Source organism: Apteryx rowi, unplaced genomic scaffold, assembly GCF_003343035.1.
Source record: "Apteryx rowi isolate R43461 unplaced genomic scaffold, aptRow1 scaffold_141, whole genome shotgun sequence".
NCBI lineage: Eukaryota > Metazoa > Chordata > Aves > Apterygiformes > Apterygidae > Apteryx > Apteryx rowi.
The window spans coordinates 1,533,706-1,546,664 of NW_020447653.1; the positions used below are offsets into that span (position 1 = coordinate 1,533,706).

General features: G+C 37.9%; 1 protein-coding gene across 3 annotated transcripts in view; it reads left to right on the forward strand.

The window, feature by feature from the left end:
* The first annotated feature begins 7,698 nt into the window (after positions 1–7,698).
* The window catches only part of KMT2A (lysine methyltransferase 2A), a 47,181-nt gene continuing 41,920 nt past the window's right edge, over positions 7,699–12,959 (forward strand). For all 3 annotated transcript variants that reach the window (XM_026057873.1, XM_026057874.1, XM_026057876.1), the window contains exon 1: positions 7,699–7,801. In XM_026057873.1, the coding sequence (XP_025913658.1) occupies positions 7,757–7,801 (45 nt within the window). In that variant the 5' untranslated portion in view covers positions 7,699–7,756. The remainder of the gene's footprint in view (positions 7,802–12,959) is intronic.

Below are 12,959 nucleotides of genomic sequence, written 5' to 3' on the forward strand. Positions count from 1 at the left end.
TTTTTTTTTTTTTTTTTTTTTGGCCGGGGGGAAGGGGGGGTTGTGTTGTGTTCTTCTTGCCTGCATTTTTTTAAGCCTAAGCCAGCTAGAGCGAGAGTCTGACAACAACCCACCTACCGACAGAACAGGGAAGACATGATGGGGGTGTGTTACTTACTACAGGCTGCACCATTCCTTTTCTGTGTTTCTTATTTTGCATCACTTCTTAACTCTGTCATTGCACCGGCAAAAAAAAAAAAAAAATCCAACTTCCTTTGTACCAGGAGTGCCTTTTCTCATAAAGGCTAGTTGTGTCTCTTGTTCTAAAGGCAAATTGTCAGGTGTGGAGTGCATGAGCATATCTTTGTATATACTTTAGGCTCTTAAAAAGCGTTTGCGTTGCTTTTTTCGTCACTGATAATATCCAAGTCTATTAAAATATGTATAAAAGCATGTTTTAGTTACATTTCTTGGACTTGCTTTTAGTATTTTCTGTTAGGTACTGTAGAGCAGTACTAGTCAGTCTCAGCTGAGCTAGAGTCCGTTTTGGGCTGCAGTTTCAGCTCCAGCAGGCTGCAGTGCCTGAAGGAGGGGGGTCATATTCGCAAACTCAGAGTTGATCATGGAAACACTTTTAACCTAGTAAATACAACATTGATGTTTTTAAGTCAGACTGCCCAGTAGCATCCCTTTTATTTAATACAAAATTCTTACAGGTTGTTGTTTATAATATTTGTAAATATGTCTGTTTGTAATAGACTAGGTTAAATGGAATTTATTATATCTGCTTAAAAGAAGTTAATATCTCACAAATGCTGGTTTACTGACAGAAACAACTGAAATCTGTCTTACCAATCTGACCACAAAGTTAACAAGTTGAGAAGTTTTTATATGAGGAGGAAGGTGAGTTGGTTGGGATATTTTGTTTTTTTTAAGGATGTCATTGGATTTTTTTTTTTCTTCCACTCAGTTTGTCTTAGTGTATTTTTGTATCTCAGACCTTTAAAATATCTCAGATGATTTTTGCAAGTTTGACTTTTTAGGATATCTTTGCTTAAAAATAAAATAGTTAAATAAATCCTTGGTGTTAGCAGTTGAGAAAGAAAGTGTCTCTTGGATCTTAAAAGTTTTTATTGAGCTATTAAAAAATTCTGCCTTACAATATTATATGCAGTGGAAAGTAATGGTAAAATTTCCTTGTAACTTGGTGGCTGTAGGTTGAGGTTCATCCACTCATGAGCAAGGAAAGAGTAGACCCAGGATGCTTTTTCTCACTCTAAAATTACAACAGTTAATAGTGTTATGAGACATTAGGCAAGCAGATACTCTTGTATATTCAGTGTGGCGTACAACTTTAGTTGGTTCAGTAATTCTTTTTCCCATCACCAATATAGGAACATCTCTTTCCCTCGGTGATAATTAAGAACCAAAGTATTTTTACTTGTTAAAGACCTAGTTCTCTTAACTGATGACTTATACTGCATGGATTTTTTTCATAGTGAAGATCTCACTACTCTGAACTAGTGCACCACAGCTACTGGCCATCAAAAGTTCTAGGAAAAACCCTTCTCTCCTGCTGTACAAGCTTTCTGTGTGGTGGGAGTGAGGGATGCGGAAAGAGCTCTGATACATCTAGGAGATGAGTATGGGTGCATGCCTGTGGCCTTTTTGAAAGGAGAGGGTGGCTGCGTGTTTTTGCTGAAACAGTAAAGTTCTGATGCTTGTGTGGTACCTGAATTTGGATTCAGCTTTTTTCCTTCTAGTAGGGGTTTCCAGAAGTCCTCTGCTTATTAGGACTCATTATGACCTTTGAATAACTGCCGAACGCTTGCACTGTTTTATTCCGCAGTTGAGGTCTTTCCCCAAACCACACCAATTAAAATCTTCAGCTGAGTTTGCATTCAGCATTGGAATAAAATCTTAATTGACAATTTGAGTTTAGGAATCTGTAGTGATCAAAGCAAAGCAGAAGAAGCTGTGCTATATTTTTATGTACGTTTTTCATTCTGATTGCTTTTTTTTTTTTTTTTTTGACTTCTGAACCGAACGCTGCACTCTTGTCTTAAATTGTGTAAGTACCTACCAAAAATATGTGTTAATATCAACATTTCATTTGATTTAACAGGAAAGTAGAACTCCAGAGCAAGTATTATAATCAGTTTTTCCCTTGTCTCCTTTGCCATGCTGCAGAATGTAGCAGATTTTATTTGTATTATTAAAGGTACCTGAGTTCCAGGTGCCCCTGGGTTATATGACAGTTCTCATTTCTTCAGTGAAATCCCAACATTAAAAAAGCTATTTAATTGTAATTATTATTATTTTATTTATTTATTTATTTTTAAGGTAGAGAGGCAAAGGATGTCCCTGCCTCCTCCCCAGTTTCTGGTGACTTTGTATGAATCCTTCGCTTCCGTTGCGGTTTAGTTTTTCACTGAGTTATCTTGAAACCAGCTTGCTTTAAGGGAGCAACATTACAATATTTGACTTTGGCACAGTAAGAGTGAGTGGGGATTTTTTTCATAGTAAAGCTATAACTAGTTGGAAAAAATGGCATTCATACTGAATGTTATCCTTTCTGCTTGATATGAATGACAGTTAAGTAATAGGTGGAATTTTTACAATGTTTAAAAACCTTCAGCTGTGTTTTCTAGATTTGTTACTTAAATATTTGGTATAAGAGAAGTCTGTGTATAGTTGTTATATATCTGTTAGATCTGTCACTTCAGAGCTCCCTCCCCATCCCTGAAATTTAATTGAAGCTTTAGGAGATGGAAGTTGACTGCATGTGGTGGATGCATGTTGACAGTTTATTTGATAAATCTGCATCACTTTGAAAGTGAAAACTTAAGTTGCAGAAAGTTGAAAAGGAGTTGAAAATGTAATAATAATAGTAATGATAGTGGCTCTAGTAGTGTTGCTGTAATTGTACATGGACCATAATCTTTTATGAGGTAAATGTTAGAGCCTTAGATGTTCACTGATGGCTGAACTTGTTTTGAAATTGTACTAGATTCATGTGCTGGGAGGAGTGGCTTCCTTATGATGGCCACAGTCATGCCTGAGCTGAAAGTACTGATAATTTTTCCTACACTTGTATTAAAATTCTGTCTGCCGGAGAACTTCCTTTCCTAAATCTCTGTTGAATGGTCATTATAAAACTGCCTGTGTGTTTAATTTGTGAAGCGCATGTACACAGCCCTGCCTGTTATTAATAACATTTATTAGTATATATGAATGGAGAGATCAACACTTTCTGGGTATTGGTGTAAAACAGAACATAAACGATAAAGTACTGATTGTGGCCCAAAAGAAGTAGAGCTTCTTTTCTTCATGCTTGCTCTCCTTTCTGAAGAGTTAGGAGCTCATTTGTCAGAAGTGTGAAAATTGAAGTACATGTTTTAACCATCCCTGCCTGTTTCCAGGATTCAGTCAGTGTTACAAAGCACTCATAACTTTTAGAGTATTGGTTTTGTGAAGCTTTTTGGAGGAAAGGATTCTGGGTTTTTTTTTGGGGGGGGGAGGGGAGTGTTTTTGATAGAATGTCATGTCACACTTCTCAGTGACAAGAGTGAGAGATAATGTAGTCTCAGAAGAAGAAGCAATAATGTACATTGACCTGTTTGCTCTGGGACTTTTTGATGTTGCACTTCCCTCAACTGTAAAATTCACAGGACAGACTCTTGCAGCAGTGTATTTCACTGGCTTTTTTTTTTTTTTTTTTTTTTTTTTTTGATTTTTTTGGTGTTGAAGTCAAAGTACTGAACTACAGATTTTACTGTACTGCATTTGGAGGAAATGAGGGAACAGGTTGGGTAACTCTTTGAGACAGTTGTTCATTTTTCAGCCTTTTTAACAGGCTTTCGAGTTCTTCCGTGTTGAGGCTGCCTCCTCCTGACCTGTTGAATATATGTGAAATGGTACTAATGGGTTCCACACACAAGTGGTTAAAAGCATGCCCGGTAGCTCTTCTCCTGAGACCATGTATGGTGGAACGTGCCTACTGTATTTTCTAGCTGTAATGCCAAAGCTTGCTACCTGTACTGCTTTTACACTGTGAGAATTAAACAGAAAAAGGCGCTGCCTTACATGAAATAAAACTGAGGCAAGGAGACATTTTTGTTTCAATAAGCAGAAAATATGTTGATCTGTCATTCAGAGGGAGTGTTTTGGTAGAGGGGCTTTGTTTTCTTGGTTCTGAAGRGACAGCAAAAGTTTTTCTCTTCAGCAAACGGCTCTTTATCAACCTATCTTGTAGAGTGCCTGAATAAAATGTAGTATGACATTTATTGAAGGCATCCTCATCCCCTCCAGTCTCTTATTTAGACCAGATAGTTTTGTGATGAAATATTGGTATAGGGCAGACCAAGAGTAGCACTGCTGAGAAACTGTATCTGGTTTCTCTTTTTGTGTTTGGTGGCCACTGAGGATGACTTTGGCAAAGAGTGTGGGTTCTGGCAAACTATTAAAACTCGATAATTCTTGGGCAGCAAATCCTTTTAACTAGGTGGTCATGCTACCTAAGCCTCTGTTTTCTCACTGTTGATATTAAAGCTCATTATGGTCAGTCTCCTCAGTTCAGTCTTGTGCACAGACTGTAAATGAATTCTTGGGTATTAAGTTTAAAGGGATACCACAAAAGATCTCATAGAAGGGTGTGCTTTTTTTCCCTGCACTGCATCAGAAAACACATAGTTCAGCTGTTAAAATATTTTTAAAATGCTTTAATTCTTTGTTGGATAACATGCATTTCTTTAGAAGAAGTGAAAGATGAGTTTGCTGCTATTAAAGATTTTCTTTATATATTGATATGGCAATTTAGAGTATAGCTGTGTGTATGCAGAAGTATCTGAAGTGCTTCAACCTACTGCTTTGATGTTTCTGGGCAACTTTGATTGTTTGTTAGTTATGTCTGCTTTTATTTAAAAGCAACCTCTAGAATTCTTTCCTGTTCTCAGTTGTCCAAGTTCAGCTGAAGTATTGTGTTCTAAACATTCATTTATGGATCTGAGAGAGAGATTTAGCTTGCCAAAGTGCTGTGTTGCCAGAGCTCTGTTAGATGTGGTTCAGGAGGCTGTGGTCTTGCTTTTCTCTCACTGGGTGCAAGTTAAATTTTTCTAGGTAATACTTTGGATGACCCTTTTCCTCAGAGGTGGTATTGAAAGCTTGTTGTGATCCAAATGAAACCATTTCAGGTGCTTTAAAAAGCATTTCCTGTTTGTTCAGAGTGAAATTTGTAAATCAGAATTATTCATATAGTATATAGGAATACAGATTACATATAATTTGTAGAGTATTGAATGTAGAGCATAGGCTGAGTTGATGGAACCATGACTCTGCAGAAGACACAGATTGATTGTGTTTTGTTAATGGACTGTTGTAAGTTAGTCTTTTCTGCCTCCAGTTTTGGCCCAATGGTGAGAGAGCAACTGTATTCTTATCTCTTAACACTGGATATTTGTATTTTCCTTCTAGCAAGCTGGCGAGGCCGGTCTATGCACTCGGTAATACTGTTACAATGGGTGCTCTCTGAGCTCGAGCCCAATAAAGAGCAGCTTGCTCTTTCTAAATCTAAAATTAGGTATCGTCTGAGGGAATTTGGAAGCTGGAGTTCTAATCGTGTCTGCGTTATAGTTAATTGCTGAGGGTATAGATGCAAACCAACAGCAGGGGTGTATCTTTCTATTGTTTTAATTGGAAAATTGTCTTGGGTAGAGGTGACATTGTGAAGTTTTACTTTGCTTTCAGGAAGGTCTTGTAAGAGCATGTTGTATAGATCAGTACTGTTTTGAGGAGAAGTCCTGGTAAATTTTATGTGTCATTCCTGTTCTGAACTTCTAGATACTCGTCCAGTTAAAGAATGAAGGGTAAGTGGGCCCTCAGCCTGGTAAGTAAGTAACAGTAACCCCCAATGCTCTGCTGTTCATTAGTGACATTGCATTTCAAAGAATTAGCTTTAGTAATCAGTTGTAAGGCATCTTCCTGAATTACCAGATGACTCCACTCCAGTCAAAAGCTAAGAGTGCACCCAGTGTTTGTCTTGGGGGTTACATATTGCCAACCTCTAAGGATGTTTACTCTTTTGAAAGAAGAGGAGTCTGTTAGATGTTGTGCCATAGTTACTAAGCAAGCTTCTGAATGAGCTTCTAAAAATAGCATCTCTCTTTCCAAGAAGATGAGGTGCTGTATAATTGGGGCCAAAACCAAGATGGTGAACAGGAAGGGAAGTAAATCATTGTTCAGATGATTCTATTTTGAAATTAAATAAACCTCTTTGAGAGCGGATTAGAACAGCCGCATTGCTGTTTCCAGTGCTTCTGACTGTCAGCTTTGATGATGGTCCTGTGCAGCTTTAAGAATCCATAACAATATGGGTTATACTATTATTCCTTGGAGAGAGATCAAAAAATCCATACCTTCAGGATATTTTTCATCTGAACATGGATTTTCCTCTGAGGTCTTCAGTCAGAACTTCCATGAAAAATAATTTTGCTCAAGAGTGTTGTAATAGATTAATTTAGTTCATATAGACATTTGCTTGCAACTTTCTGTTCTGGAAGTAACCAGGTTACTTCAAGAAAATCCTTTGTTCATCTGCTCCCAACTTTGAGATTTAAGCTATTTTACGTAGTCTTATTAGGAGAAGCAGGTGAAAACTCTGCTGTCTAGATCAGGAGATCGCTCCTTGCCTGCTTAGTTAGATGTCATGTCTTGCACGAGATGAGCCTTTTCTCATCCTTTTATTTATAATCCTGAATGACCTTTATTGTGTCGCATTATTCTTTCTCAGGTAAATGGGGTCATGTTCAAAACTGTTATGGTTTTTAATCACTCTCCATCTGTTGTGCTTTACAGTAACTTCTGGTAACAAAGCTGGAGAGAGCCTGTTCCTGCTTAATTTGCCTCAGAACTGAATTTTGACATGCAACGACTGACTGGGTGTTTTAGCCTTGCAAATGCATGCTGGGATTTACTGGCCTTCTTGATCCTTTCTAATTCTGATAAGTTACAAGTCTCTCCTAGATTGTGAAAATACCTTTTTGAGGTCAATGATATAGTCATGAATGTCATTGAACAAACATGAATGACATAGTGGTCATGCTACTTGTGGTTGTAAATGAAGCCAAAGTAATTGTTTTTTGAATAGGGATTTTTACTGTAGGCAGTTTTGGTGACTGTTTAGTAGGAAATAAGAAGAAATGATCATTCCCAGGATACTGAGCCAAAGCCAGAATTATTGTATCCTTTTGGAAAAGTAGGTTAACAGTGCTCAGTTCAAAAATAATGCAGGTTCCAACAGTGAATTATGACATGCAGTTGTTGAAAATATAGAAAGTGCTGATTTAGTACCTGCAGATAAAATAATAATCAAAAATAACAAACTGAATGAAACATTCATAGTGGCCAAATAAACATACAGACAGATGAAACTCAAGACTGTCGGACAGCTGTGGTTTTGTTTTGTTTTGCTTCATGGTCCCAGTCTCCAAATATGTGTAGAGAAGTTGTATCTTTCAAAATTGTTTGGCGATAGGTGGGGTTGGGATAGAAAATTTCTGTGAAGTCTTACATGAACTGCCTCTTGGGGACAGCAGGAAATGGGGATTCTTTCTGCAGAACAGAGGAGATCATGTGTATTTCTTCTTCTCTCTAGCCTTCTTCAGTACGCAGTTCTATGGAGACTCTCGTCTGGGGCAGGCAGGAGGGAAACAAACCTGGAAAACTCCTTAGGGGAAGTAAAAGTTGCAGTTGTGGTTGAGTATGTACTTCTTCTCACAAAATGCACAAGAAAGGTGGAAGGGTGGCTGGAATGATAGAAAATCAGGTAATGAGTTCCTGTGCTGCTTCAATCCCAGTATTTTGTTCTGAGCAGAAGAACAGTTATTAGAAGATACGCTTCTGTCATGTGACACCTTTACCTTTGAACACCAAACTGTAATGTCATAACTTAAATGGCATATTTGTTTTCTGTTCCTAGGGTTTAATTGCACGTGGTCAACATTTTTGCAAATTAGTTCTTTGCAGCACAACCTCACGGTTCCTGAAGGATCTGGTCAGTTCTTTATGTGCTAGACAAAGTCTTTCCCCCTCTGACTACTTGTATATACTGAGATCATCTTATCCAGGGGACTTGCACTTCTTTCTTTGTTTTGTAAATGCCAATTGTCACACTTGCTAGTGGAAATTAGATTTGCAACTCATGAGTTGCATATGTGCAACTCATTTTCAAGAATCTAATTCAAAACAACTGTATTTGCAGGTTTCTACCACTGGCAATTTTGGCTTTCTCAGGGAGCGGAAAGATTTCCCCCTTCCCCCCTCCAACTCTAAATACATGTCAACAAATGGTTTTAAATACAGAAATCTGTTTTGGTTTTTTTGTTGTTGTTGTTGTTGTTGTTGTTTTAGTTTTTCTAGTTGTCTTTTTACTTTTTGAATATTGTAAGGACAAGCTTTTGGAAGAGTAGTTTCTTTCAGTGACTAAGAACAATTGAATGATTTCATGCTCGTTAAAGGTTGCAATGTGTTTGTGTGTATCTAAGAACTGCTTCTTCACTTTTTATATATACAAATAGCAAACATTCTATCATACTGATGCTTTCCTACAGGTTTTAGAAAGAAAGAAGGAAAATTAATGTTATTGGGAAGATAGAGTATAAATGAAAGTGAAATAACATTAATGCTAACTTAGTACATGATAGACACCAATATTGGGTTGGATTTGAAAAGGGGGATTCTAGTGAATACCCCATCACCTGTAGTACTTGGGCCTTTTCTTGGCAATCTTGTTTCCTGTCTTTATAAGGTCATGTTCAGTCTAACCAGTTTGTGGTTTCATCTGATGGGATAACAGAGTTGTGAGCAGGTGTAGAAACTGCGCCCCAAGTGAGAATTCGAAGCTTTAAAATCCAATGGTTAGGTAACCTGCCTTCTACATCTGCATTCAGCTTTTACTGAGTTGCAAATGGGCCTGTTGACTGAGCGCAGGGTTCTTGAAAGGTTTAAACTTGTTTCTGGAAAGTGAAATAGCAAAATAAGTGGGTAAATAAATATATGAACCAGACTGAATTAAGGAGGGGTCTGATGCAAGCCCTGACAGTATCCTTTCAAGAGCAAACACCTGCAAAAGTCAGATTCAGAACTTTTTTTTTTTTTTTTAAAAGTAAAACCAGAATAGAAAAGGTAAAACCATGCAGGTGTTTCAGCAGTATTTGGGTAACAAATAGTAATTAGACAGCATTTATTTTTGCATCTCATTCCATGGTGACTTTTGTGAAAGGAAAAAGCACTTAAATAAAAGCTCATGTCAGATGTAGGTGTATCTTTCATTTTTAAGTACTTGTATGCAGCATGAAGATGGAGAATCCTGTTTAACATGCTAGAAGTCTTTCTCTGAATTTACCAGTTTTAGATTCTTCTTCATGTAAATGTTTTATGTAAAATACTGTAGTGACACCTTTTCTTCCATGAGCATGTCAGAGCTACCCTCCAGATTTGTTTTTTGCTCAGAACTCACCTGGATTTTGTTGTTGTTGTTGTTCTGTTTTCCACACTTTGCTAGGGAGAAAGCTCAACTTCCACAACCATATTTACTGATATTATTAACTTTTGCATGAGATAGACTACTATGAGACTTAAAAACAGAATTGTACAAGTGCTTTTAGTATATACAAACACTGAAGCAAAGGGAGTACTTACAAGTATATAAGCTGTCTCTCCCAGTGCTTCTTAACAGATAGGGTCATACATGTTTTCGGTAAGGCTGGTTTTGTGTAACTTTGTTTTTCAGGTTTTAGGAGTGTTTTGTATATGATCATAATGTGTGTTTGACTGTTGCTCTAAAAGCTGCAAATTAGAACCATTTAAAGACTGCATTTCATGTGTTAGGTGCCTTTCTTCCTTTGTCACCTGGGATTTGCAATAGTTGACTAACAGTGAGTGTTTCAGACACATGTAAGTCAATTGTCAGCAACTGTGATTTTGGTATAAGGTATTATTTTAGATTAAACTCTGAATTTGCTTGCCTCTGGCCAGGCATAGCCTCTAGTTTAATCTTGTAAATTCTTCTAGAAAATAATTTGTATATTATTTTAAATGGTCTTTTGGAAAAACAAATAGTCTTTAGAGCATAACTTTTGCATTTACTGAACACATTGAAATTGTGGTAGCGAGAACTCTGTGTAGAGGTGTGCTTTTCACACTGCAGTATTGTGGGTCTGGAGCTACAGTGATGAGCTACCAGCATGAGTTCAGAACTGTTCCTACTCAAAAAAAGAGTGAAGCACGGGGGAACTGTTCAATTGGAGCTGAGAGACTTGGAACTGAATTGTTTTATGGAAACAAGTTATTGCTATCTTCTTTCACCCAAGTGGTCTTTAGGATAAATAATTATACAGAGTTCCATATTCCTTAGATAGATATGACAAAGATGGCTTGTGGGAATCTGTATGCATTAGAACTCGCTTAGTCTTCCTTTCTGCAAGAAGATTCTTCATTCTTTTTCTCATTTTTAGCTCAGCAACCTACTTGCTAAGAGCACTTGCTTTCCTACTTCAAAACCTGTAGCTGCATGCATGCTTATTTCAAGATACATCCTCCATAGCTCCAATGTATACTCTGTTTTAGTACTTGAAGAGGCAGGGAAGATTTCAGGTGAGCAGGATGCAAAAAAATAAAGACCAAAACAAGCCAGATAGAAATGCAGTGAGTATTCCTGAACTGGGTGTGGGAGAGGTTGATGAGATAGTCATCATGGCTTGAAATTGTTGGGGGAGAGAGAGCACTGGAAATAGCACTGGGCTGTTGCTTTTGTGATCTGCTATTAAAATATCTGGAAGGGTAAGGAAAAGGGGAATATAAGGATTTCATAGTGGGAGTGGCAGTTAAATTAACAGGTGAAAAGGGAAGAAAATAAGGAAACTGAAAGCCATTGCAAGTTCAGGGATTGAATGCCAATGTCTGAACTTTGAAGGGAATACAGCCTAGCACTTAGAGGAAGGATTGGGAATTGGGATTTCAAAGCTCTATGCCTTGATGTCCCAGGAAATGCCTGGTCTTGTGCAGTTCACCGTCGCTGTGCTTGTATCTTACCTACTTGTAGCATGCTTGCTCTCCTGACTCCCTGAGTTAGAGAGGTGGGGTAACACTCTAGTGCTTTTTAACACTTCTCATTTACAGGACTGTAAGCGTGCATTAAAAGATTCATCTGCTTGTGGCAATAAGTTCTGTTTTCTTGGAAGGAGTGTGCTGCTTTTACACAAAAGTAAGCATCATATGGCATATATAGCTAACATACACTATGCGCACATTGTTGTGTGTTTGAAGATGCAGCAGGTCTCTTTCTTGGTGGTCTAATGAAGAAATTACTTGGAGCAAGTGGCTGTTTCAGTTACACTTCTAAACCTGACTGTTCATATGTAGCTTATTGCTTATCTGGTTGCATTCTCTGTCTCAGTGTTTATAATATTTCAGCATGAGTTGGTTTCAGTTAACAGCCTGCCCTTTTTTTGGTGTCGGAGACCCTTTCTGCCCGGCGCGCATGTCCTTGTGAAGGCAGTGCCGGTGCAGCAGTGTTTACATCTTGCAGCGAGCCCACGTGCTCCGGGGAGTGGCAGGCAGGCGTGACAAGGCGACTGATCTGCAGTGCTGTGTGCAAAACGAGTGTGGAGTGATGCACTCCTGCAGCATTTATTTCGCAGCTCTGTATTTGTTTGGTTTTTATTAATATATGATTAAAGTTGAGAAATGATAGTTTTTCCTTTCAGGGAAAGATCTTGGATTCTTTTAAGAAGACGGTCTTATATTTTGGAAGCTGTTTGATACAAGATTCATCTGGTAGAAACAATGCTTTTGGATTTGTGGTGTAATTCTTTTGTTTTGCTTTATCAGTGCTTTTTCCTGTTTTCTTGACATCATTGCTGCAACTGGAAAGAGCAGATAGGCAACAGGAATGTGGGGAAAGGCTGCACTGACCCCTTCAACAATGTGCAGTTATATTTGCTTACAGCAATTGTGAACTGCAGCCTAAGTTTGTATATGTTGTAACTGACTTGCTAGAACATATATTTATGTTGAAAACTTGAATCGCCTTTCTGTTCAGAAAATTTACACTATTTGCATTGTTTAACAGCAAGGATCATCAAACGGAAACCAAACAAAAAATTGAGAAACAGTTTGTCTTAATCCTTGCTTCTTTTTATCGTGTTCCAACTTGCCTGTAGACATGTAAAGACAATTTTCCTATTCCAAGTCAGTTACAATAAATGGTAAAATAATGTAGTTCTGGTAAACAGTCAGCACTGTCACAGCTTTCAATAATATTCACAGGGTAGGTATCTTGTACTTGGTATTTTTACGTATAAATCCTATCAACTGTCTAATGTTAGTATAGAGAGCTTTTTCAAATATAGGTGATAGTTGTCATCCCCATCCCACCCCCTGCCTGGTCATCAATAGCAGGTCTACGTTCCCAGCTTCCGGAGCTAGGAAAACTAGTCATTTGAAGAAAAGTTTGAAATGTTTCAACTTATATGCTTACTGATTAAAAGGCAGTTAACATTAAGAAGGTGCTTTGATGATACCTGTTTGAGGTAGTAACTCTCAATCTGCGGACTTCCACGCAGGTAGCAGATCACCAAGGTGTAGAATCCACTGCTTTGGGAAGTCAGGCTGGCCCAGCTCCCAAAGGGGAGCTAGTGTATTTTTGTTGGTTGTGTACTCCAATACCTTAATATATTTCCTGTTTGTGGGCCTGGTCACACAGGGCAGTGGCAAGTGGCAACTGTGAGTCCCCGCTTTAATAGGTGTTTCATCCCAAACTGACAGATAATGGTCTTCATGTGTGTGTTTTAAGATCCTAAAACTAAACCTCTGTTTCACTAGCTGAAATTTTCTTGGTGGTCCATCCTGTAAATAGTTGTATTAAGAATTTATTATCTAGAGCAAAAGATGAAAACAGGCACTGTTTTGAGAAAATATTTTAA